Below are 27,025 nucleotides of genomic sequence, written 5' to 3'. Positions count from 1 at the left end.
CTCCCTTCTCTGGGCCCCGTGTACTTTGTGTACAGTGCTGCCTGCTGCTCTAAGCTTAGGCAGGAAGGTTGCCTGCTGGATCCCAGACTCGGCCTTCTCCCTGCGCCAAGCAATCTATTGTCCTAGAGCGACTGGGGCAGCTACAGAAGCAATGTTATAGTGGCTTCATGAACTTGGTATTATTTTTGAAGCAGAGTTGGAGCTTATTAGAGAATATTCTCAATATAGATTTTAAGCATGAGGGCAGGAGAGAGGCACCTGGACAGGAAAGAGCTCTTGATGCTCTGTAAAGGACCCAAACTCAGATCCCAGTACCCGCATCAGGTAACTGATGGGTGCCAATAACCCCCAGCACACAAACACATGAACACATGCAAAGAAAAAGATGTTGCCAATAGCTGTGAGCTTCTATAATAGTTGCTATGAGTTGTTTTTGTTTTTTTTTTTTTATTACCAGTTTGGGTTTATAAATAAATCTTTGAAAATGTTTTGTGATTATTGCTTTGATAATTTTTTGGAACCGAAAGCACTCAGTTGGATACAGATTTAACTAGAAAACACACTGGTGCTAGCCATGCATGTCGTTTGTTTGCTGTCCGTCCATGCAGTAATTCCGGGTTTGTCGGCTTGCACACAATGCCGGATGATTAGCTGTAGGAACCTGGCCTGTTCAAGCATCTCTGTCCTCTGTCTACAAGATTCCAGTAGCAGCTTCCCTCCTTTGGCAACCTGAAATTTACCTGATATCCCCTTACCTGATAGATAACATTGTCCCTTCTTGGGCTGGAGAGATGGCTCAGAGGTTAAAGCCCTGCACACTCTAACAGAGGTCCTGAGTTCAATTCCCAGCAACCACATGGTGGCTCATAACCATTAGGTGCCCTCTTTTGGCCTCCAGGCATACATGCAGACAGAACACTGTAGATATAATAAATAAATCTTAAATAAGCAAGCAAAAAGCCATTGTCCCTTCTTTAGATAGAGAACTATTGTCAGAGAAACAGAAGTCTCTGGAGACTCTTGGGATACTTGCCTTTCAAGAAACGATAATTCACCACTATAAGAAAACAAGATATAGTATTTTTGCAGTCCCACTGTGGGAATGATTTTTCCCTGTAGAAAGGGGAGTTGAGCCAAAGACTGTGCACATGCCAGGCAGTGCTTCCCGCTGAGCCGCATCTCTAGCAGGGCCTTAACCACTGCGCTGTCCAGATGGCCTGGGTGTTCCTTTGTAGCCTAGGCAGGCCTAGACATTTCCGTCTTCACACTGTATCTGCTTCTGAGAAACTGAGATTATAAATCTGCCCTTAAGCCAGGCTTAGGACTGTTTGGTGACTGACTGGATGGTGTTTCTAAGAGTTTCAAGTAGCAGACATTGGCAAATGGGATTGGCGTAGGGAAGTTATACCACTCATATGCATGGCAGATCCACCCATATCAGAATTCTGCCTGCCTCACACAGCGAAGTCCCAAGCCTGGCAGATCTCACAGCTTCACGTTTCAGCGTAAGGCAGGTTTTGATGCTGGGTTCATTGCTTTGGCCTATCGTTTTTAAAGTTTTCTTAGAAGCCCCAGGCCTAGGCTACTGGTTCACATTGATTATTGTCTTAGAGTTTTATTGCTACGAAAAGATGCCATGACCAGGGCAACTCTTAGAAAGGCAAACATTTAATTGGGGCTGGCTTACAGTGTCAGAGGTATAGTCCATTACCACCATGGCGGGAAGCATGGCAGCATGCAGGCAGGCAGACAAGGAGCTGGAGAAGGAGCTGAGAGCTGTACATCTTGATCTGGAGGTAGCCAGAAGACTGTTCCACACAGGGCAGAACTTGAGCACTAGGAGACTTCAAAGTCCCCCTTCAGGGTGACAGACATACTTCCTGCAACAAGGCCACACCTCCTAATAGTGCCCCTTTAAAAGTTCAACATCTCTTCTGAGATTTATGCGATTACTTAACTATAGCCCCTATAAAATCAAAAAGCAAATCACATACTTCTAACCTGTGGTACAGAATATTACACTACAGTTCTAGAACATAGGGGAAAGAGCACAGTGAGGGGACACTGGATCAAAGCAGACCAAACCCAGCTGAGCCAACTCCCGACTCTGCATCTCCATGTCTGACGTCAAAGCGCCTTCAGATCTCCAACTCCTCTCAGCTCTGTTTACTGCAACAAACTTCTTTTTCTTAAGCTGCTTCCACTCCCTGTTAGCAGCTTTCCTCAGCANATGTCCCATGGCTCTGGCATCTCAAAACATCTTGCAGTATCAACTTCAAGTTCACAGCTTCTTGTTCCAGTGTCTGGAATCCATATAGCTTCTGGGCTTGGGTCACATTTCAAGCTCTGTCTGCTAGCACTCTAGGCTCTGACTGACTCTACTCCACTGCTGCTGCTGTTCTTGGTGGTCATCCCATGGTACTGGCATCTCAAAATATGCTGGGTCTTCCACTGCAACTAGGTTCTCATAGTTTCTCTTCATGGTGCCAAGCTTCAGCCTCAGCTGCCACTGAGGTTGCCCCTTCACCAATGTCTTCCCTGGCGTCTCACAGTGCCAAGCCTCAGCTGCACTCCATGGCCCCTTTTCTGACCCATGGAGAAAAGCAGGAAGAGCCGCCCTCATGCGGCAGGCAGATGAACAAACGAGACCCTTGTAACAGGAATTGGAATGTGTTACTGAGCAATAAAGAACAGGGTTGGGCTCCAAGGCGGTGTCAACCATGTGTGGAGTTTGGGAAGGTGGAGAATGATACCCACTACTTAGAAAAGCCCTAGAATTGTTGGTTAAAGGCTCTGTTTATCATAAAAGGAAACAACAAGAACTCTTAAAACTGGAAGATGTGGCCGAGTGAGGTGGTGCATACTCTTAATCCCAGCATTTATACTAAGTTTCAGGCCAGCTAGGGATACACAGTAAGACCCTGAGTCCAAAGAACACACACAACAAAAGCTTCATACCAGAATCCTACCTGTAGGATTAGGATTAAAGAAAATTGCTTTTCCTCTTTCAGAGGCCTTGGGTTCAATTCCTAGCACCCACATGATGGCTCACAACCATCTTCTTTCCAGGGTATCCAACGTTTTTTTTGGCGTCCATAAGCATCAGGCATGCACATGGTACACAGACACATGCAGGAAAACACTCCCACACATACAAATTTTAAATCTATAAAAAATTTTTGTGTCAGGTAATGGTAGCACACTCTTTTAATCCCAGCACTCCGGAGGCAGAGATAAGCAGATCGCAGGCAACTTCAAGGCCAGCCTGGTCCACAAATGGAGTTCTGGAACAGCCACAGCTACATGGAGAAATCTGTCTTAAAAACAAAAAACAAAACAAAACAAAACAGGTTTTGTCGAGCTGGCTGCCGTCTTTGCTGTTGGTGTATGTAGGCATCTTGAGGCTTAGGCCTGGACTGGATGAGCTTGAGGTCCTAGCTCCTGGCCCTGCCTCCCAAATCCTGGCATTGCTGGCTTTGGGCCGGGGTTTGTATAGCGCTGAGCAGGAGCGCTGGGTCTTCATGCATGCTAGGCTACATTCCAACCCCAAACACCATTTTAACTTTGGACAAAAATATTGAACACACTGTGCTTCAAGGTCTAATAAATTCAACTAATGGTTTAAAATGAGTATGCACTTATAGGAGTAAAGTAAAATTTGAAGTAATTTTGTCTTTTTGTGTTGACATGTTGTTTCTTTTTCTTAAAGCTCCTAAGACCACGAGAGAGAAAGCTGGGTCTCGGTAAGTAGGGTCTCCTGTTGCCTGCCCTAGTCATATATGCCACTACTCTGTTTTTGGAAAAATGCCCAAGGACAGTCAGCTGTGATGACCTTTAATGGTCTGCATGACATCCTAATAGTTAACTTGGGTTGCATGTATATCGGTCTGAACCCACTCAGCAAAACAGAAACTGCCGTAGTTCTATCCAGATGGGAAAGTGAATACAGGGATTCCCGCTGACAGGGAAATGATTTGTTGAGAAGCCTGATGGACAGCTGAGCTACGAGGAGAGGAGCGACTGCAGAGAGCTGGAGTAGGGTCAGGAGGGAATCTGTGGTGTTGAGGGTGAGGTGGCTCCCGGGGAGCTGCTCCGTTGATGCTGCTGTGTGCCGTGCTGAGAGGGGTACCTGGATGTTGTTGGCTTCCCATGGCAGTCATCACTTGTGCTCCTAACAGCTGCCGGGACACAAGCAGCAAAAGAGCCTGAGAAATGGGCTTTCTTAGAGTATAGCCTAGAGAAAGGAAGCGCAGGGAGGGGGTCTGGAGGAGGACAGCTTGCAAAGCCTTTAAACGGAGAGTCTAAAATGTGATTGTTTCTAGGAATGAAAAATTTCCCACCTTAAACAGAACGTTCCCGAGCGAGCAGCAGTTTTCAGCTTTGTTAGTGTTGTCATTTAGACACTTCCTGGCACTGTGGAGACCCTAACTATAAAATTGTTTTCATTGCTACTTCATAACTGTCATTTTGTTAGCTATAAATCATTCTGTTAATATCTAAAATGCAGGATATCTGATAATATGGCCACTGTGAAAGGGTCGCTTGACTTCCAAAAGGATCAAGAGTCAGGCTGAGAACCTGACTGAATGTAGAGCATTTCGAATGAGTCCAGTGAGTCTAGCCATCAGCGCAGGATTCTTAACAAATGAAAGTTGCTGCCCTGAGCGGGGATGGCGCAGTAGTTAAATCTCTTGTTCTTATGCACGAGGACCAGGGTCAGATCTCCAAAACAGCCTTGTGTGTGTGGTAGCTCACCCGGGACCCCGTCCAGCCCCAGAGCAAGAGTGAGGTCGCTGTCTCAGTAAGCTCTAAGCTTGGTTCAGAGACCCTGCTGTAATAAACGAGGAGAAGATTCAGTCTCAACTGCACATGCCTCATACCCACGCAGGGAAAACACGCGTGTGTGTGTGTGTGTGTGCGCGTGTGCGCGCTTTGAACACACGGAAAAAGAAAAGGTTGCTATCTGGAAGAATGAACTTGCTAGCAGCATCAAATGCTTGAACTTGTAAAGCCATAGGATCGGTGTCCCAGAGAGGATGTGGAAAATACCACCCAGAACCCACAGTGTTTGAGTAGTCATTGAAAACATTAGAGCCACTCAGTGGAAGGTGTCAGGAAAGCGCTGTGCTCCAGATGAAGTGCTAGTGACGGTTTGTTTTTAAAACTTGGCTCTGCTTTAACTGACCCATAGTAAGTGTCCACACTGGGATGGCAGCTTCTGTGTACAATGTGCAAGGATGCAGGGACTTGCCCTGCATGGGAGACTTCATGCACACAGACACCAGAATACTTGGTTGGCCACATCATTCTAGTAGGGCCTAATGTACCAGGCATTTTGCAGTTGAGCTTCTGACAGCTTCTGGGGAACCTAACTTGACGTGCAAGGAAGAGCAGGAGAGGAAGTGATTGAGAAATGGAACTGGGGTCAGAAGGTAATGCCGGGGGCACCATGAAGGTGGAGACAGAGTAGGGGTTAAATTAAAAGATGGTTGGCATAGAAAGCTAGTGTGCCTTGTAATCACAGTGAAGACTCCCAGACAGGGGCAGGACTCAAAGCCTTCCCTGAGCTAGCCTGATAGAGAGCCAGGAACTGGAGGAGTTGGGTAAATTTGAGATGTCTGAGATAGGTAAGTGAGGATGGCAATGGCTAGGAAGCTAATGTGTAAATATGGAGCTCCTGAAAAACCTGGCCTTCTCTGTCTCAGGAAAACACTAAAGCACCAACGAGCATAAGCATAGAGTGATATTTATATAAGTTAATACCTTTTTTTAAAAGATTTATTGTATATATGTGAGTACACTGTTGCTATCTTCAGACACACCATAAGAGGGCATCAGATCTCATTACCGGTGGTTGTGAGTCACCATGTGGTTGCTGGGACTTGAACTCGGGTCCTCTGGAAGAGCAGTTAGTGCTCTTAACCACTGAGCCATCTCTCCAGCCCAATCTAATACTTTTGAAGCTTAGCATGGCCCTTAGCAGCTGGAGGCTTAGGCAGAAGGATCTTTATGGATTTGAGGTCAGCCTAGACTACAGAGTGAAACTTTGTCTTAATCCCCACTCTCCCCCCCCACACACACACACCAATTAAAAGAATACAGAGACTTTGGTATTAGACATCTCTTTGGTAATTTTGTATATAAAGGTAGATTTGTCTGCTTTTTTTTTTTTAATTGGCAAACTTTGTACTTTTGAATGTTGTGTATGTCTGTGAAATGTGTATATGAAGCCTGCAGAATCCAGAACAAGGCAACTGGAGTTACAATGGTTGTGAACTACCATGTTAGTGCTGAGAATAGAACCTGGGTCTCTGGAAGAGCAGCCAGTGCTCTTAAACGCTGAGCCATCTCTCCAGCCCCTGCTGATATGATTAATGAGTCTAAATACTTTTGGTCTTTAGGAACTGCCTACATTCATGGAATCAAACACGCCACGGGGAACTATGTGATCATCATGGATGCTGACCTCTCCCACCATGTAAGTGGCCACCCGCTCTGTTGCGTTGTGTTGTGTTGTATGTGAAGATGGTTTTACTATGTAACCTAGCTTTTTGAATGTTTTGGTTAATTGACAGGCACCGCCACACCTAGCCCTCCCTCCCTTCTTGATTAGGTGTTTATGATAAACTTGTCATACGCTTCTGACTTACTGTTTATTCTTTCCAAATTTCAGCCCAAATTTATTCCTGAATTTATCAGGTAGGTACAGTTTGTGGTATTTATAGTATTCGAAACTTTAAATTCAGATAATTAGTGTGAAATATGTATACTACTTTAACTTTTCTGTCAAAACTTAACTAATTTAGAGACTTGAGACTTATAAATATAGGTCTTCGAATAAGTGGCTTATTTTAGGAATCAGCAATAGATGGTTCTATTCTGTTTTCTTTCAGAACACGAAAAAAATGAAGCCCTTGTTGTCTAGAATTGTGCTTGTTAGCATCAAGGACCATAACAGTAGGGTTTGGTCCAGAGAGCAAGTTTAGGCATCATAAAACTCCACAGTGTAGTCCCTCACTACCTTGTCAGGCAGCAGCGGCTGCTTTTAAGAAAGAATGAGCTGGGCGGTGGTGGCACATGCCTTTAATCCCAGCACTCAGGAGGCAGAGGCAGGCGGATTTCTGAGTTTGAGGCCAGCCTGGTCTACAGAGTCAGTTCTAGTACAGCCAGGCTACACAGAAAAAACTCTTGTCTCGAAAAATAAACAATAACAAAAAATGGGCTTTTTAAGGGTGGTGGCACGCTCCTTTAAGTAGAGGCAAACTGATGTTTGAGTTCAAGGCCAGCCTAGTCTATGTAGAATGTTCCAGGATACCCAGGGCTACATAGATCCTGTCTCCAAAAAAGGGAGTGAGGACTGGCACAGGCAGCATGTGTAATCTCAACACGCTGAAGCGGAGGCAGTAAGAGTGTTAGAAGTGCAAGGCCAGCCTGGAGCATTAGTAAAACCGCGCTTTTTGTTATTATGGCTGTTGGTGTTGTTTGCCCCAGTTTAAGAATGGAGAAGGTTTCTATTGACTTAGGGGATTCTAAGTTTATAAATCCAACAAAACTCTTAGTAGGATAGTTAGTTGTTTTCTGTAAGAAACAGCAGTCTGGAGGTGCCTCGCCTTTTCTGCAGAAGGGGCCTGGACAATAGAGAAGGTTTTGGGGTTAGCATGTGGTACAGTCAGCAGATAGAATCTCTGGGTTCATGCTTCAGTTTAAGAAAAGTAAATTAAAGGACTGGAAAGATGGCTCAGTGGTTACGAACACTGGCTGTTCTTCCTGAAGACCCGTGGTCAGTTCCCAGCACCCATGTGGTGTATCTCACTACAGTTGATAGCTCCAGTTCCAGCAGACTCAGCACCTTCTACTGGCCTTTGAGGCTACTGCCTACACATGATATGCTAACATGCATGTAAGCAGAACTCACAGACACATCAAATGTTTACAATTGTAACTAAAACACAAGATCCATGTCAGACCCATTTGGACAGTCAGATCATCTGGCCTCGTGCTTTAACTCTGCTTCTCTTAGACTTGATTGTGAGGTTGATGAAGATGCCTGTTGAACGCCCAAGGACTTTTTCTAATTGAGCTTGTTTAGGTTGGTTTTCCTCTTTCTTTTTCTCTTTACAGGAAACAAAAGGAGGGTAATTTTGATATTGTCTCTGGAACTCGATACAAGGGCAATGGGGGTGTTTATGGATGGGATTTGAAAAGAAAGATAATCAGGTATGTGTGCATGTTTATATAACTCAGTTTGGGAAGAATCATTTGAAATAGACAGAGCTTGGTTAAAATTGAGCTTTTCATTATTGTGTTACCTTATATGTTTACCTGTTCAAAGCTTTACTCTGCTCCTCTTAAAGCCAGCAATCTTGATTTCTGATACTGTCCAGCACGTTGGGTAGGGTTCCATGGACTGGCTAGTACCTGGCCTTCTGCCTTCACCTGGAGCTAGCCTTGCTTCTGCAGCCAGCAGCTTTCAGCACAGGTTGGCCATGCTAGCAGGTCACACCAGGCCGTTATTTCTGGTAGTTAGCCGGGCATCTCAGTTCTGATGGCTTCTCACACAGATACAGTAGTCGGGGTGTGTGTGTGTGTGTGTGTGTGTGTGTGTGTGTTAGATAGACAGAGGCAGAAAGAATGAGTGAGTATACACCTCAGTGTTGTTTAGGTGCTAATTCTCAGGCACTGTCCACTATATTTTGAGATAGGGTTTCTCATTGGCTTGGACGTTGTTGGTTAAGCTAGTCTGGCTGGCCATCCCAGCACACCTCCAGTCTTATCTTCATGCATTCAAATAAGCACTTTACTGTCTGAGTTGTTTTCCCAACCTCTAGAACAAATAGTGAGGGAATAGTCTGGCACTTTGTGAAAGACCCTTAAGGAACTGGGACCCAGTCTACCCCATTCAGTGTCACAGTGATGGGAAGGAGGGATCAGCACCTACCAGGGATGTCTCTGTGCTCTCCTCATCCAGTCACAGATTAAGATCACCTCAATTGGGGGCTGAAGAAATGACTCAGTGGTTAAGAGCACCGACTGCTCTTCCGAAGGTGGCTCACAACCATCCGTAATGAAATCTGACGCCCTCTTTGGTGCATCTGAAGACAGCTACAGTGTACTTAGATATAATAATAAATAAATCTTTAAAAAAAAAAGATCACCTCAATTATGAAATCTTGGGATAGTCATTTAAAACATCTCATTTTCTGTGAAACAAAGAGATTGGATGAATAGTGGTTTTTAGTCTCTCCTGAGGAGAGAACACACAGCAACTCCTGCCCTTCTCATACCTGTTGCCTGCCATGAGGCTGGAGGCAGACGCAGCTGGAGCTGAAAACAAATTATTAACCTCCAAAGACATTTTGAACTTGGCCATTCACTCACCTATGAATTCTGACTCGGAAGTCCAAACAGGCGCCCATTCTACCTTTTAGTTGTGGCATTTAGTTGTGGCGTTTAGTTGTGGCGTTTAGTTGTATTTCGTTTTGACTGGTGATAGTAGTTCCTGTCTGTATTTTGTCGGCCTCAGGTCTCATTAGTGTAGCCCACAACTAGAAATCAGACTCACAGCTGGGGACTCTTAACACACTTTCATCAAAATACTCTAAAGATGTATGTATGTATGTATGTATGTATAAATAAGAGTATGCTGTAGCTATACAGATAGTTGTGAGCCTTCATGTGATTGTTGGGAATTGAATTTTTTTAGGACCTCTGGTCCCTCTGGTCAACCCCGCTCATTCAGGTTGCTCCCCCTTGCTCAGTCCCTACTTGCACCAGCCCAAAGATTTATTTATTATTATAAGTAATTATATTGTAGCTGACTTCTGACACACCAGAAGAGGGCATCAGATTTCATTACAGATGGTTGTGAGACACCATGTTGTTGCTGGAATTTGAACTCAGAACCTTTGGAAGAGCAGTCAGTGCTCTTACCTGCTGAGCTACCTCCCCAGCCCATTGAAAATTCTCCAGTTCGAGGTCAGGTTGAACCACATAAGGAGTCCACACCATCCATCCAATTAAAAATCCATCATCGGGCTGGCGAGATGGCTCAGTGGTTAAGAGCGCCGACTGCTCTTCCGAAGGTCCCAAGTTCAAGTCCCAGCAACCACATGGTGGCTCACAACCATCCCTAACAAAATCTGATGCCCTCTTCTGGAGTGTCTGAAGACAGCTACAGTGTACTAACATATAATAAATAAATTAAAAAAAAAAAAATCCATCATCACCAGGCAATCTAGTGCATGCCTATTGGCCCCCATATTCAAGAGGCTAAAGCAAGGGAATTACTTAAATATAGGCTTTAGGACCAATTTGGGCAACATAACAAGATTCCATCTTAAATAAATAAAATAATGTGAAACAAAATGTAATAGTAATGTGAGGAGAGGGATTGTTAAAGGAGCCATGAGCACCAGGCCTGCTTGAGAAACTGCTGTTGTTAAGGAAACATTGCTCCACCTTCCATGCTGCAGCTCAGACTCAGCTATCTGGTCTGGCTCCTATGTCCAAAACTTTTCTCAGGCTCCATGCTTGCATTTCTGCCTAGCATGTTGGACACCAAATGTAGAAGTATTGGGGTGGGGGTGGCCTGCTGTGCCCCTTTACTCCCAGATAACTGCAAGGCGCCTCTACACCCACTCCAGCCTGCTGTAGCTCCTAAATGAACAGCGCAGAGACCTGGTGTTTTTATTAACAAGCGCTGTGCTGGGCAAGGTTCTGAGCTACTGTAACCCTCTAAGGCTGCCCACTTCCCAACCACGTGGTCCTTTACCTTCAATCTGAGTCTTGCTCTGGCTCGCTCTGCTCCATGTATGTTCTCATGGCGACCTCATGGTCTCTCCCTCTCTGATTTCTTTGAGACTCCCTCACTGAGCTTGGATGTCCCACCTCCTCTGAGATCTCATGCTCATCCATAGGCTGATCAGCTCTTTTTTAACCAATCAGAGATGATGGAAAACAATTAGATAACAGATGCTTGACATGCCAGGGTCTGGGCTGCAAACATCATAGAGAATACACAGTGCACAGGACCATCCCCAAGAACAGAATATAAACATATTGTTGGGGGCTGGGGATGATCACCTAATATGTAGGAAGCCTGGGTTCTGTTCTTAGCACTTCCGCACCAACTAGATGTAGTAAGCAGCCCGCTGCTGTGATGCAGCGCTGTGGAAGCAGGGTCAGGGCCTGGGGTGACTAAGACCTTGTCTCAAAACAAAGCTCAAGCCAAAGATGATCTTCCGCATTTCCTACGTACTTGTGTCTTCATTACTATCCTATGGTTCTATGACACGCCATGACCACAGCAAATCATAAAAGCAGGCATTGAACTGGGGAGCAGCTGACCTCCTCAGAGGGCTAATCCCTGACTGGCAGGAAGCATAGCAGTAGGAACACAGTTAGGCATAGTGCTGAGGCACTAGCTACAGGCCTCCATCTTGATGAAGAGCAAGCCTAAGACTGGACCTGGCCTAAGCAAATGTCTGCATTAAGGAAGCCGTAGTTTTGGATTCTGGAAAGAGACTCTCCACCTTAAACCTTTGGGAACCTGTTTACACAAGTCTTTTGCTTTAGGCTTTTGACCCCCTTTGAAATGCTAATACAGCAGTCTCTTAATAGCTTGTGACTGGGAATTGTTCATCTGGAGCCATTGTTATGGGCTGAATGTTTGTGTTTCACTGAGGCGGATGTTAAAAGAGAACCTGGGTGTTGTGGAGTCTTAGGTCTTTGGGGGTAAGAGATGAACCCTTCGCCTCTTTGCTGGGATTAGCATTTGTTTAAGAGATTAGAGAGTCACCACCCCACCCCCACCCTCTCTTGTCCTGCACCTTCTTTAAGACTCCTTTGCGGTTTACACCAGTGTGCTGGTGTTTCCTTACAGTAGCTGAGCAGACTCAGGCTCCAGCCACCGGAGGCGCCCTTCTGCTTCCCTCCTGGTTTTCTTCAGCCTTCTGCTTCCCTGGCTCAGGTGTGAGCCTCCAGCTTCTGAGAGCTGCCTACCCTAGTAGGCTTGTACCAACGTGCTAGGTGTGAAGTCCATCTCTGTTTGCTGGAATCAGAAAAAGAAACTTATAGAATTCCTGATCTTTCTGCCAAAGCACATATAAGTTTTAATGACTGGTTTCTCTCCTTAGCAAAAGTTCAGTTTGAGTGTGGGAATGTGTGTGACTGTCTCATGCAGCCCAGGCAATCATAGTCAACACCCAATCCACACAGTGCTGGGGATAGAGCCCAGGCCTTTACATGCTGGGGATAGAGCCCAGGCCTTTACATGCTGGGTCAACAAATATTCTCCTAACTGTGCCCCTTTCTCTCATGTAGGACGGTTACTTTCAGGTCTCTTCTCTATTTCATTTGCAAAGGGGGAAAAAATGCCTGTCAGGCAGTGGTAGCACAAACCTTTAATCCCAGCACTTGGGAGGCAGAGGCAGGCAGATTTCTGAGTTCGAGGACAGCCAGGGCTACACAGAGAAATCCTGTCTCAAAAAAAAAAAAAAAGGCTGGAGAGGTGGCTCAGTGGTTAAGAGCACTGACTGTTCTTCTGAAGGTCCTGAGTTCAAATCCCAGCAACCACATGGTAGCTCACAACCATCTGTAATGACATCTGACGCCCTCTACTGGTGTGTCTGAAGACAGCTACAGTGTACTTACATATAAATAATAAATCTTAAAAAAATAATAATAATGCCAATTTTCTAAAAAGCATGAGATTTAATTTCATTGTCTCTTTGTTCTTAGAGAATTATTTTGTGTGTATGAATTGGTATCTATTAATGACTAATATTTTTAATATTCTGCTCTTGGGTGTTTCTCTTGTTTTTCAACATATATTTAATGAGGAAATCTGATTAATTTGGCAGCCGTGGGGCCAATTTTATAACTCAAATTCTGCTGAGACCTGGAGCATCAGACTTAACGGGAAGCTTCAGGTACAGTGCTTCTACCGCTGCAACTTTTCCTGCATGCTTGGCATTAAGAGGCTGTTGAGCTGCTTTCTCAGCAGGGCATGTTAATCCCAGCATATAGGAGGCTGAAACAAGAGGATATCAAGTGTGAGGCCAGCCTGATCTGCACAGTACACAGCAGTACAGCCAGGCCTGCACAGAGACACCCCCCCCACACACACCCCACAGAAGAGCTGCTTTGCTTTCACAGTGACTGAGTCACACTTCCACGCTAATGGTCAGCAGGCTGAAGCATCGCTAGACTCCTGCTTTCCAAGTGGAATGTAGGACTTTGGCATGCTTGTTCACCTCAGTGCTGAGCTTGGCTGCCCATTGAGACTATGGCTGCTCCCGGTGCACTCTGAAGAACAGCACATGCATATCCCAGCCACAGCACCTCAGCAGAAACATCCTAGAGCCTTACGGTTTTGGCTTTTCAGTTAACTTGTTCTCTCTATAGATGAGTCTGCTGTCAGTTTTACCCACACATAAAAGCTCAACATTACAGGAGCCTCAGGAAGATTAGAGGAGGAGCTGGGTTTCAGGTGACTCCTGTGGTGTAATAGGTTCATCCATTGGTCTTCAGAGTGTAGTTATGCCAAATTCACATTTCTAGCTTATAAAGAAATGTACATATACCTGATAAAGAAGACCAGTACACTAGGTAAAGATGCCTGTTACAAAAGCCTGGTAACCTGAGGTTTATCCCTGGAATCCATGGTAGACGAGGAACAATTCCTGACCTAAACACACACACACACACACACACACACACACACACACACACACACGAGAGGGAGAGACAGACAGACACATATACACAGACCAGTAAACTAAATTAACCTACTGCTTAAAATAAATAAAAACCTCTTCTAATGAGACCTCCTGTGGTTGGATTTTCTGAGCACAAGGATTGGATTCCCCACAAGCCTGCCCCATCTTACTTTAGTGAGTACTTGATAAGGTAGACTGCCTGCCACAAGTGCCTGTGATCTCTGTTGTCCAGAGCAGGCTGAAGGATTGTCTACATCCTGTGGTGCCTAGTCCTGCTCTAACTCAGCTCCTCTGTAGTCTTAACAGCTATTCCTGGAATAACCTGACTGTCCTCAGGACCTTAGCCCATATTGACGACCCGACTCGGGTTAACTGCTGGACTGCTTGTTACCATGGCGAGTGTCACCACTCATCTGTCACCCTGCCATTCCTCCATGTCCAGTTCAAAGTCTAATCCAAAAAAGGGCAGGTGCTTGTGTATCTATCAGGTATCTAATTAACCATATTTTCATAACTTTTGATAAGTTATATCTCAAGAATATATTAAGAACTCATTTTCAAAACTATTTCCAGATCCTACCATATACTTCATGGCCAAGAGAGGTGATCACAAGCTCTGAGGACTTGTGTGTACACCAGTGAGTTCTGAAAGGTCAGGATATGTGGAGATAGGCACATGTCCAGAGATTCATAAATACCCTGTTTTCTTATAGATTATACCGAAAAGAAGTTCTACAGAAATTAATAGAAAAATGTGTCTCCAAAGGCTATGTCTTTCAGATGGAAATGATTGTTCGAGCAAGGCAGATGAATTACACTATTGGTGAGGTGAGTGATTGTCGCGAAGTCCTTTTCCTGCTCCCCAGAAACGGAAAGCGTTTACAAAAGCATGCTTTCCTAACTGCTGACTTAACAGTGTCTTGGACTTGCAGTCATTTGGGACGGTTACACACTAAAAGGTGACCATTTAGATCACTGTATTTGACCTACTATGATTTCCACTGAGGAGTGTTTCCTTCTAAATAATGACGTTGCTGGCACGTCAGACTCCTTGCTGCTGACTAGTACTTAGCTGCTTTTCTTCTTAGTAAATGTTGAAGGATTACAAAACACAGGCTGGAGGCAGCGTTTGTCTCTCGGTCTGGATGGTGAGTTGTTAGAGATGGCCCCACATCTAAAACCAAACTCTTACTCAAAGCAAGAAGACACTCCCTCCCAGAATGCCTCCTGTCGTGTGACCGCTAGAAGGGTTGTAATTTAACTCCTCTGTGACATTAAACCTAACAATTTAAAGAGAGAGAAAACTGAAAAACCATCTTACTGGAACTAGGCCCTGATATTGAGTGCACTAGCATAGTGTTCAGGTCAGTGCACGGACTGTAGGTAATGAGTGTGTCAGGACAGTGACCTTAAGAACCGAGATTGTCAGTGCACAGAGTCCTGGTGCTGCGGGTTGAGGCTTTGCTCTGTGTTGAGAATGCCATAGCCTGAGCTCACTGCTGCTGTTGGTTGAAGACTGACTTTAATGTATTCTGTGTTTTCTAAACCAGGTTCCAATTTCATTTGTGGATCGAGTTTATGGTGAATCCAAGTTGGGAGGAAATGAAATAGTCTCGTTCCTGAAAGGGTTATTGACTCTCTTTGCTACTACATAAAAGAAATGATTCACTTATGCTTCCCGTGTTCATTTCAATTAAAAGTAGAGAAGCCCGGGTCACTGATTTTTATCAATGTTCTCTTAACACATGAGCCAAAGGTAAGATGCATTTAATGTGGATCTTTTCTCTGGAGAAACTCCATTTTATATTTCAAATTAAAATTTAAAGTTCTTGGTTTAGTGAGCAATGTTCTCAATTTTCATGTACATTATACTGTATTAACACCTATAAATAAATGTGTATAGGTTTTGCATAAAATGTTGCTGCTTTCATTTAGATAATGTGAGTGCAAGTTTCTTATGAAAAAACTGGAATACTTCATCAAACTAGATGGTTAGTTCTTTATCCCGAGATGGCAGGAGGGGGGGGGGGAGGGCTTAATTACACTTAGGAAATACAGTGTGTGTGGGGAGTAGAAAAGAAGTAAAGGCTCTGACCTGAAGTCCATCTCCGAGGTCTGAGCGGAGATGAAGCAGTGCTCCCTGCGTGCAGGCTGAGCATAGCCTGGTCCATCAGAGCAGACCTGTGCTGAGTACAGTGTGGGGTGGGAAGCAGTGAAGCACTGGGTCACATTAACTGTGTTCTTGGCTCTGTCTTCTTGAGCAATAACTCCTATTGGAAAGAGAAGTTTTTTATCTCAAAATATTTGTACATTATTTCAATACCTCAACAAACTTGACACCACAACAGAAAAATACCTGTACTATTTTTCTTCATCCAGAAAAATGTTCTATTGTTAAAATGAAGGCTAAGTTGCTCCATGCAGTCAGGGAAGATATTTATCAGTCAGTGAACTTCTGTCTGTAGCATAGCTTTCAGATCATGTAGTATGTTTCAGGGTCTCTCTGGATGTTCTAGAACTGGCTTTGTAGACCAAACTCAGAGATCCATCTGCCTCTGTCTCCAAAGTGCATGTTTTAGGTTTTGAGTGAATACATGACATCTAGTTGCATGTCCTTTGCAAGAAAAAAAGAACAGACATCTGTCTCTAAGTTACTGCATAATCACATTTAGTGAACAGAGTCTGGGTGTCCTAGCCCAAGCTGACTTCCAGCTTACTGTAGTCAAAGCTAGTCTTGAATTACTGGTCCTGTTTCCTTCCTCTCTCAAGTGTGAGGACTGTGGTGTGCATCATCATACACCCCAACCTGTATACTTGTTTCCCACCTTACTTGGGCTGCTAAAGAAATTGAAAGTCTTAAATGTTCACTTCCATCTTTCTAGCTGATTGTAACAAGAATGAATGTGAGATACACCTTCACTTTGCTTTGAGCATGAAAGCCTTGCCAGGTAGTCACATAGCTGGGCCCACAGTGCATATTCCAATAAGAACAACTGTTGTTGTGTTCCCCTTTGCCAAAACTTGTCGCACATCCATGGGGAAGTGACTTGTTCATCCTTAATAACTAGAATATTTATTAGTGTTCAATTAAATTTTGTTTTAAGCCAAAGTCATAGGACTATATATAATGTTATCAAATTGTTTTTTGAGTGCTGAGAAATCTCTCTTGAAACAAGGCATTAAGTTTTCAGTGTCAAGTACACGGAACAGAAGTTGAGCAGCGACCTCAGCAGGAGTCACTGTAGATACAGCATCGCTGCCTCACGCCTCACTGGGGCAGAGAACTTTCGTCTTTTTCATCTTTCAGCACTTAGCCTGTGTAGAACCACTCTGTCACTACTGCCATCTCACAGGGTGCGATTGAGCAGTAAACACCAGCATTCAGAATCCATTTACAGAAGAATGGTGCCCAATTTTTTTTGTTTGTTTGTTTTGTTTTTCAAGACAGGGTTTCTCTGTATAGCCCTGGCTGTCCTGGAACTCACTTTGTAGACCAGGCTGGCCTGGAAAAGTTCTCCATCAGAATCCAGCACCTTTTATGCTACAAAGTGAAGCACTGCTGCAATGCAGATGTTCTTCATACCTGTGTTATCACTGCATGAAACCCAGTGTCTGAGGAGAACGGTAGAGATGAATTCACACAGCCTGCCTGTCTTCTGCATTGTGTACTTCCCCATCTCTACTCCTTGATGAAAGGCCTTAGCTTCAGCCCCACCTCCTTTTAAACAGTTTCTATTCCTTGTTTTACATTGTTGAGCTATTGATTAGGGGTTTAAATATATGTTCTAATAATTGCAAAAAATAAATGTTAGGTGGAAGTTTGATCAACTTCCCAACCAAACCCTTAGACACTGAGCTGTGTGTATATAGTCTGATTGTTTCAAAATTTGCAACTTTGTAGAGACCTCATGTTGTGGGAGGGTGGCCAATCCTTCACAACTGCACTTGCTACTTTGTAGAGCTTTTAGCCATCCTTATACACGCTAGGGTAACTACTATTCCTTAAAAGTGGACCGAGGGTGTTGATGTTGACATGGTATGTTGGTTGGGGCTGATCCAAAGTTACAAAGCCCACAGTGCGGGTGCTGTCACATACCAGAATTGTGGGTGAGTGCCAGACCTTTTTCATCCTTAGCCATTGACAATCCAATGGCCTCAACTCTACAAATCCCACTTCTTTTTTTCTTGAGTCAAGGATACGTGGCCATCTGATGACTTGAAGGAATGACTTGAGTCCAAGGAACAGCAGAAGTGAAAAGCTGAGTCCCTGACTATCCCATACCAGTTCACTAGAAGAGCTGACATGGCCTCAGAGCTGTGTCATCTCAAGAAATGGGAGGAACACGAGGGCATCACACCTCATTAAAGGCAGGAGGCAGCAGGCTCAACCCTTGGCTTTGCCTCCAGCTTGGGAGAGCTGGCCCTGAGCACGTGGGGCTTGGGCAGCCCCAGGCGCCCTCCTGCCAGATGTAGTTCAGGCCCAGATGGGCCCGCGCAGGGATCCCCAGTGCAGCCACCTGACTGACTGTCGAGGCGTGCTGCGGCCCGCTACTTCTGCCTCCGCCGGCGGCGCTGCGGCCAGAGGAAGGCACCCAGGAGCGCAGTGCGGCCATTATCCACGGCGCCTCCTAGTGGGGCAATGGCAAAGCCTCCACGTTCTCGCGAGAGCTCCCCTCAGTGGGGATTATATAATCTCACCCAGGAGAGGCTGGGGGGGCTGGGGCCACCCTGCCATAAGGAGAGTGGGTGTCGCCGCAGCCGAGGACCGAAGAGCTCTCCCTTGGGGGGGGTCGCCGGGTAGGGGGTCCTTGGCCCCCGCCCCCCCAGCTGGACAATGAGTCCTCTTATGCTAATGAGTCGCTTACGTCACTTCCGCTCTTTCTCGGCCGCCATTTTGGCTAGGGCAGGTTCGGGGACTTGCTCTGAGGCGCTTGTATTGTCTGCTGAGGGGAGACGCGGGACCAGCCCCCTCCCCCGCCCGCCGCCGCCGCCGCCGCCACCCGCCCGGTCTACCCGCCGCCGCCGGGACCCATGAGCTGAGCGCCCGCCCCCCGCCCGCCGCCATCTTGGCCCCCTCCCCCTCCGGCCGCGCTCGCTCGGGGGGGATTTGGCGTCGCCTCAGCCACAGCTCCCTCTCTCGGTCTCCGCCGCGGAGGAGCCGCGCGGCCATCGCCGCCCGCCCGCCCGCCCGCGACGGTGAAGCCGCGGCCCCACGCCCTCCGCCGCCCTCCGCCCCTCCTTTGTCTGCACTGCCCGCNCCGCCGCCCGCCGCTCTGCTGCGCCCGCCGCGCCCCCCGGCAGCAGCCGCGGCCGCGGCTCGAGCCGGAGCCCGAGCGCGACGAGGCCCCGGGCGCGTCCTCGCCGCCATCGCCGTGCCGCCGTCCACCCGCCGCCGGGCCCTGGAGCACGCCGGCCCCGCGCACGCCTCGAGGCCGAGCCAAGGTAAGCCCCGCGGCCCTGCCCGCCGCCGATCCCGGGCGCGGTCATTGTGCTCGGCGTGCACACACCGCCCCGAACCTGAGCCGGCCGCAGCCCTCCTGCAGCCCGATCCCCTTCTCCGCCCCGCGGGGCCCTCGGCCGGCTACCCTGAGCTTTTGCGGCTGGTGGCATCTTCCCGCACCCACCCCGCCCCCAGCCGAACCCCGCTCGCTCGCTCGTCCCCAGAACTAATCCCCTCCCGCCCTCCCCCAGTCCCCGGAACCAGCCTTCTGCCAGGTCTGCCCACCCTAGGCTTGGGGGGAAACGGGGAAAGGCCTGGGGGGGCGGGGAGCGTGCATGGCAGAGGGTGAAAGTCTTTACCTCCCCAACAACATGCCAGTTTCCCTCCCATCCTAACCACCACAGCCCCTCACCGGCCCTGCTTTCAATCTGGGCTACCTGGTCAGCACTCCCTCTTTAGAGCTTTCTGATCAACTTTGCAGTCAGAAAATGGAAATCCAGAAAGAATTTTTTTCGAATGCAATGAATGGGGAGTAGTTCTTTGAGCACCCTCTTATTCGCCTCTTCTTTCCTCTGAGCTGCCTGTCCTTCTCCTCCCCTCCCCACCCTACCCCCAACCTGGATGCCTGTCTGCTAGAAAAGGCGCGATTGCTTCTCTTCTTCTCTCCAAGAAGTCTAATACTCATTTTAGTCTCACTCCCTGCCACACACCCCAAGTGTCTTCTCAGTGTTCTTCCAGTCACCAGGTCCTCTGGACAGTTCTTGTCATAACCCCATTTCACAGACAAAGGCTTAGGAGGGAAAAAGAACCAAACTGTTTCCTGTGTTAGCCATTTTAATGCTGTCCAGCCCCAGACGCCCAGTTCCCATCCCTGATACTTCTTGTGCCTGTGTCTTGAACCTTCACAATGGGATGTGTGTGTGGGGGTTGTCTCTTGGATAGCTTTGTGCAGTTTCTTTATAAATCTGCATTGTTGCTTCTGGTTTATGGCCATGAAGAAAATACCAGCCCCCACCCAAAAGGCACTGCAGCCAAGTCGGTTAAAGGCACTGAGTGTGGGAGTCAGTAGGGGGCGCATTCCCTGCACTGGGTAAGGCTGCAGAGGGGGGAAGGGCCCCAGAACTAGAACAGGATGTGCTGAACAGCGCCTTCTACAGACCATGGGAAAATGGGTCCAGCAAGACTTGCACTGGGTGAGCTGACAGCAACATGGCGAAGGATTAAGTGAGGCTAGAGAGATTTTATTTAAGAAAGCCACTTCTCCGTTTGGAAAGTTGTCTTTTTTTACTTTTTCAAACCTGTTCACCCTCAGACTTTGATTGCTGATCAGTCACCTTGGTGCACATCCTTGGGTCATAGGTTCCCTTTCTCAAGAATTCCTTCACCTTAAGGTTTGATGTGTTGACATCTCTTTCCTAGGCCAGGTGGTAAAGGGCGTGGTTGTTTAAAACCTGAAAGTCACGGGCTTGGGGGATCAGGTCAATCCAAATCCGACTCTTTTGAGAGTGGAAAGTCATTCTTGAGAGGTTTTGTGGGTTGGTGATTTTGACAGCCATGAAAGATGGGTGTCAGGATTTGCAAGGCTTTGTTGGTAAACATCAGGTCCCAATTGAGTTCTTCATTGTCAAACTTAATAGAGTTCATTGCAAATTTGTGTTGCCTTCCAACCTTGAGCCCTTCAGCAGTACTGTCAGTAGCCAACCGCCTTTGCAAGTGTTGACACCAGTCTTGGTTCGGTGCGCACCCACCTTTTTAGGGTGTGTGGATTTCTGTAGATTTTACTCCTGTTGTTATTTCCATAGGTGTGAGATGTACAGTACGAAACCTAGGCCCCAGCTTTTACACCGTGATGCACAGGGTTGCACTTTTTGTACTGAACTGATAGGTGGCCTAGTGGTTATTCCCTGTACTGCCATTTTGAGGATCTGGACTCCGTTCCCTGCCTTGCTCTTTGGACTACATTGTCAATTCACACCGGTGGGTATATCAATTTGGAGGGTGGGGACTGCAGCATCAGGAAAGCTAGAGACTTCCTCCTGATCACCACCAGAACATGAACTTCCAAAATTTCAGCCTAGCCACATTCCTCAAGGAACTCGTTAGAGCTGGTTGCAGTAATGTGTTTTGAACGTTTAAAATATGTGTCTCTCTTAAGAGAAAATTTTTAAAGTTGATGATGTTGTTGTAATCATTTGCATCCTGCACTTTTGGACATAAAGTTTTAAGTAGTCTAACTCAAGACTTGCTCAGCTTCTGAAAGCCTTAGTTACTTGGTTAAAGGGATCTGGGGAAAGTAGTTCATTGGTAGAGATGTGACTGGCCTGGTAAGAGTCTCTGGATTTGACTTGTTCTTGTTTGGTAATATTGACAGTGATGCTAGTATCTGTGAATGCTTTATGCTACTGTTACAGACATCTTCCATCGACGTGCCAAGATAAATTAAGGGATACCAAATAAATGTATGTAAATAGCTATTTAATACTTGAAGTGGGTGGGGTTTTTTGTGTGTTTTTGGTTTTTTAGGGTTTTGTTTGTTTGTTTGTTTGTTTTAGGTTGCTGTCAGGTAGCATTTTGCTGAGTGAAAAAGAGGCACCTTGTTATCAGTATTGCTCTAAAAACTACATTGGATTCATGGTTTGTTTATGTATTTTTACTATTTACACAGTCCAATATTAAATACAAGTAAGATTGTTTGTGATCTGGAAATACTGTGGTATTAGTGTTTGTTAAACACAGAAAGTGAATGATAAGAGAACAGTTTCCTGTTAGAACGTGTGTTTGTGAGATGACGTTTGCAAATGTTCCTTTGTTCATTCTTATAAACGGCATGACAGAGTTAGCTGGTTTCTTTATGTGGTGGTCATCTTCCCTTCAGGGAAGTGAGTGTGTATGTCCTTACAGTTTCAGCAGTCAGCTGGGTTTGGCACAAAAGGGGAGGGTTGGAAGGTGCGAATTTGTTTTTATCATATGTGAATAGTGTTTTCTCTACATAGATTTTTGTGCTTTGTGTGCCTGCAGTGCCCGAGGAGACCAAGAGAGAGCAATAGATTTCCTAACATTGGAGTTGCTGATGGTTATGATGGTGAGAGTGCTGGGAACTGAACTTAGTCCTCTGCGAGAGCAGCTGAGCCATCGCTTAGACCTATGAAAGCTGAGATTTACAGTATATGAACTAGAATCCTTTGACAGCCTTAGTTAACCTGAGTAGGGAAGTGAGTGTTCTGTTTAATTCATTATCTTGATTATCTGAAAGAGTTTTTTCTTACTATTGTAATAGTCTACTAGACATTAAAAATAACCAGATCTTAAATTTTGGCTTTCAAGACATTATATAGGAAACACCAAGTATGAACTGATTTTTCTTAGATTCTTTTTCTTAAACCAGACTTCAGAAGAAAATCTAATAGCATTTTAACTTCACAATACTGATCAGGTTTTATTTCCTCAAAAGTAATTGATCAATAAGCTTAATTACTGAAAGTATAGATATCTATACAATATATCATATGAGGTTGTTCCTTGTAGCAAATTTTTAAGTGTGTGTGTGTGTGTGTGTGTGTGTGTGTGTAGTAAAAAGAATTCAGTCTTTAGAAAGCAGAAATGTTAAGCTCAGCAGTGGTGGCCCACGCTCTAACCCTAACACTAAGGAGGCAGAGGCAGGTGGATCTCTGTGAGTTCTGGGCCAGCCTGGTCTACATAGTTAGTTCTAGGACAGGCAAGACTACACAGAAACCTTATCTGGAAAAAACAGAAATGTTCAGAATTATTCTGGCTGTTTATCTTAAGGCTTATGTCTATTCTAAAAATTCAATTGTGAAAAGTTGCAATTTAAGAGATAGCTGGTTTATTATAAGGAGAAAAGTAGAAAAAGTAATATTTGGAAGATTAAAAAAATGAAAAAAACTTGGGCTGGAGAGATGGCTCAGTAGTTAAGAGCACTAGCTACTGCTCTTCTGTATCCCATTACAGATGGTTATGAGCCACCATGTCATCATTGGGAATTGAACTCAGGAGTTCATCTCTCCAGCCCCTTATTATCTGGCAAAAAAAAAAAAAAGGGACTTTTAAGTTGAGAATGATTATCACATTCGATACAAATAAGATATTTAAGTATTAGAAATATAGTTTATGATAACTTTTAACATGATACTAAAGAAAATTTGGTGTTTTAGTATTTTATTTTAAAATTAGAAGCTTGTTCAGTACTTTCCCCCTAGTGTCTATACTATTTTATGGATATAAACATAGGCTGTTTTACAATAAGCTATTTGTTCAACTTGTCAAAGAACTTTATGAGTTTCATAAAACCTCTTGTACTTTTTGGAAGGTGAAATAGTTCTCGGAAGGAGTTTAAAGATTTATTTATTTATTATATGTAAGTATACTGTAGCTGTCTTCAGACACTCCAGAAGAGGGCGCCAGATCTCGTTACGGATGGTTGTGAGCCACCATGTGGTTGCTGGGATTTGAACTCTGGACCTTCGGAAGAGCAGTCGGGTGCTCTTACCCACTGAGCCATCTCACCAGCCCCCTCAGAAGGAGTTTAATTTTCATTGACATTTGAAGGTTGCTCTCCCTGCAGCTAGTGCCATCCCTTACTGAAGTTAGTGTCTTTTTTCATGTTGTCAGTATGGAAATGTGGTTCATGAAGCTAGTATAAACTAATGCTAACTAACCAAATGGATACTTCAGCAGAGTTTTTGACATGTTGGCAAACTGGCTGTTTCCTATCTTGATGGTGAAAAACTACATAAGCCATTTGTGTCTTGCCCAGCCCTTGTGGCCATGGGCTTTTGTTTGCTTATCCTGTTGCTCAGATAGAAGGTTGGTTTTTTTTCCTCCTTTGTCTCTGGTGTCTTAGTTCTTTTCACACCTGCCCTTTTCATGACCCACCTGTCTTTGTTTTTTCCAGCTTAGTGAGATTATATTCTGTCCCATTGGAAGGAAAGATTTCCATATACTATTAGCCTGCTTCCTAAAAGGGGTAGCTACAGCAACTTGATTACAGAGGATGGATGAGCAGGGAGGAGTCACGGAATGTGAAGCACATTCTTGTCCTTGTCAGTGAAACATGCCAAGTGAGTACTGTACCACTCAGGTCCCTTCATCTCCGTGTGAATGATCACAGCCCTTTGCCTTTTGAGAGGCACTCCATCTATCCATACTGTTGCTTATCCTTCCCTTCCAAGACAGTTGCTAGAACAGTGTTTGGACTTGGGAAGAGGACCAGAAATGTGTTTGGGAGATAGGAGGACTAGGAAAAATAAAACATTGGAGATAGCTTTTGAAGAGAGGGCTGAATCTCTGTATATCTTGATCCTTCCGCTAGAATCTAGATTTGTAATTGACTTCCAGTGGTGACTTAGGTGTCACTTCTAATGTGACTTGGCTGGGAGCCTTTGGTAGGGATAAACTGTTAGTTATAGGGACTCATTACTTGGTTTCAGAGTGCTCAATGGTTAAGGATAAGTCCAGCAGAGAGCCAGAATTCCTAGCACCCATTTCGGGTGTCTCAAAACCACCTGTAACTCCAGCTCCAGCAACATCATCTTCTGGCCTCCACACAGATACAATGGAATAAACTATTAAAAAGAAGTCCAAAGAAAGAATAAAAGATTAGTGTCTCAGCCAAATGGAGAATACCTCTAATCCCAACGCTTGGGAGGTAGAGGCAAGGTAATCTCATGAGTTCAGAGTGAGTTCCAAGACAGCAGGGCTACACAGAGAAACCCTGTCTGGGTGTTGGGGGATGATGACTGATGACTGATGCCTTATCAATTTGGCTTTCTAGCCAGAAACCATTCTTCCAGCAATGTGTTGGTTTTGTTCTGGTAGTGGCGGTGGTGGTGGTGTGTCTGTGTGTGTTTTAAGTAAAGAAATCAAGGTACTACAATGTACAGCAGCAATCCAGTGAGCCACAGTTTCTGTCAGATGCCCAGGCCTGTGCTTGGGCACTTTTAAGAATGTTTATGTATTGGATTTTTTTATGTGTCTGTAAGTATGCCTGCATCATGTGTGTGCCTAATAATACTTGTGGAGATTGAAAAGAGGATGTTGGAGCCCCTAGAACTGGAGTTCAGGTGGCTGTGAGCTGTGAGTGGTAGGAACTCAACTTGGGTCCTCTGGAAGAACCAGTAGTGCTCTTTTTTTTTTTTTTTTTTTTTTTTTTTTTTTTTTTTTTTTTTTTTTTTTTTTTTTTGGTTTTTCAAGACAGGCTTTCTCTGTGTGGCCCTGGCTGTCTTGGAACTCACTTTGTAGACCAGGCTGGCCTCGAACTCAGAAATCCACCTGCCTCTGCCTCTCGAGTGCTGGGATTAAAGGCGTGCGCCACCACACCCGGCGTGCTCTTACTATTAAACCATCTTTGCAGCTATTCCTTGGGACACTTTGCATGCTTCAGTGAGCTCTTCACTATTGTCTGCATACACCAGTGATCCTGCATGGATGGGTTCTGATCACAGCCCAATGAAAAATGGATATGGGTTGTGCAGTTTGCATTAGTGCATCTGTAGTTGCTTGCTCGGGTCCTGTTGCTGCCCCAGTGCTTTGGGTTGTCTGGTTCCTGCTCTCACTTGGCTAGGTAGTGACTGTTTAGCAATCCTAGCTCTTGTCTTTTCTTTCTGAACTCTGTGCGGAGCTTTGTGATTGTCTGCTCACTTTCAGAACAGTATGTGGTGAGAACTTTGCATGTGGTGCTATGGCAGCTTCAAATTTTAAATTGCAGTTGTGAATTCTAAGTTAGAATTCTTACTCCCGTGAAAGGTGAGCTGGGGCTGTTCTGATTCAAGAAGTGCCCCAACTCATGAAAAACAGCAGGTGCAAAACACAAATGAAGTGCCTGGCTTTCCTGAAATCTCAGCACCTAGAAGTAGGGATAGGAGGAAAGGTAACTTTCTCAGCTGCATGGGAAGTTGAAGGTTAACCTGTTTGGGAAACACGCCTTTTGTTAAACCTTGACCCTAGGAGAGGGTGTAGAAAAACAGCTTGGTAACATTGCTTAAATAAACTGTTCTGTTATTTTAAACTGGTGTAGAAAATAATTTCTCATTGCTGTGGAAAGTTATTCTGGGGTGGTTTTGAAAGATTAGAGTTTTTACATAAACTTAGTTACAATCATAGATAAAACCCTAAGATTGAGATACAAGGATATTTTTTTTTTAAAGATTTATTTATTTATTACATGTAAGTACACTGTAGCTGTCTTCAGACACACTAGAAGAGGGAGTCAGATCTCATTACTGATGGTTGTGAGCCACCATGTGGTTGCTGGGATTTGAACTAAGGACCTTTGGAAGAGCAGTCGGGTGCTCTTACCTGCTGAGCCATCTCACCAGCCCCCAAGGATATTTTGTTATTGTGATTATAAAGAGCACATCTGCAGTGCTTAGGCCCACTGGGTATTCGAATTGCATACACCCCACCCCCAACCCCCAGCTTACCAGGTTGTCCACTCTACTGGAGGTGCTCTAGGCCATGGAGCTCTTCAAAGCACCTTTGCAATCGTCTAGATACATGTTTCTCACTCGTCCTTGTCTCTGTTTTCTTTTTAAAGATTACATCACCGAGACATCATCTTTTCAAGTAAACTATGAGCTCTTAAATTGATGGGGGTTAACATGCCAGACCTGACATTGCGTCGCAGCTTTCTCTTTGTTCCTTGGACATGGGGGTAGCAATAGAGTCTTAAAAGTTACTTGCAAAGGTGTGATAAGTGTGCAAAAGTCCCAGTAGATAAATATTTGAAGTACCACTGAATATAAAAACTAGAATTGGGGCTGGTGAGATGGCTCAGTGGGTAAGAGCACCCGACTGCTCTTCCGAAGGTCTGAAGTTCAAATCCCAGCAACCACATGGTGGCTCACAACCA

General features: G+C 45.2%; 2 protein-coding genes across 13 annotated transcripts in view; both read left to right on the top strand.

Annotated features, from left to right (window-relative positions):
- Dpm1 (dolichyl-phosphate mannosyltransferase subunit 1, catalytic) overlaps positions 1-16,836 on the top strand; it is a 21,346-nt gene extending 4,510 nt beyond the window's left edge. Inside the window, exons 3-9 of one of the 2 annotated variants that reach the window (XM_021154481.2) lie at positions 3,710-3,743; positions 6,402-6,478; positions 6,674-6,699; positions 8,122-8,217; positions 12,861-12,929; positions 14,432-14,546; positions 15,269-16,836. In XM_021154481.2, coding sequence (XP_021010140.1) covers positions 3,710-3,743; positions 6,402-6,478; positions 6,674-6,699; positions 8,122-8,217; positions 12,861-12,929; positions 14,432-14,546; positions 15,269-15,373 — 522 coding nt within the window. In that variant the 3' untranslated portion in view covers positions 15,374-16,836. The remainder of the gene's footprint in view (positions 1-3,709; positions 3,744-6,401; positions 6,479-6,673; positions 6,700-8,121; positions 8,218-12,860; positions 12,930-14,431; positions 14,547-15,268) is intronic. The other variant, XM_021154492.2, reaches the window with a different exon arrangement.
- The window catches only part of Adnp (activity dependent neuroprotector homeobox), a 28,479-nt gene continuing 16,856 nt past the window's right edge, over positions 15,403-27,025 (top strand). Inside the window, exons 1-3 of one of the 11 annotated variants that reach the window (XM_029474683.1) lie at positions 19,641-21,135; positions 21,570-22,370; positions 24,071-24,236. In XM_029474683.1, the coding sequence (XP_029330543.1) occupies positions 24,230-24,236 (7 nt within the window). In that variant the 5' untranslated portion in view covers positions 19,641-21,135; positions 21,570-22,370; positions 24,071-24,229. Of the gene's footprint in view, positions 15,475-18,595; positions 19,161-19,640; positions 22,371-24,070; positions 24,237-27,025 lie in introns of those variants that run through there. The other 10 variants (XM_029474681.1, XM_029474680.1, XM_029474679.1 and 7 more) reach the window with 10 other exon arrangements.

This window comes from Mus caroli, chromosome 2 (assembly GCF_900094665.2).
Source record: "Mus caroli chromosome 2, CAROLI_EIJ_v1.1, whole genome shotgun sequence".
Classification (NCBI taxonomy): domain Eukaryota; kingdom Metazoa; phylum Chordata; class Mammalia; order Rodentia; family Muridae; genus Mus; species Mus caroli.
The sequence above is the reverse complement of the archived record's forward strand: the minus strand, read 5'-3'. Positions and strand labels throughout refer to the sequence as shown.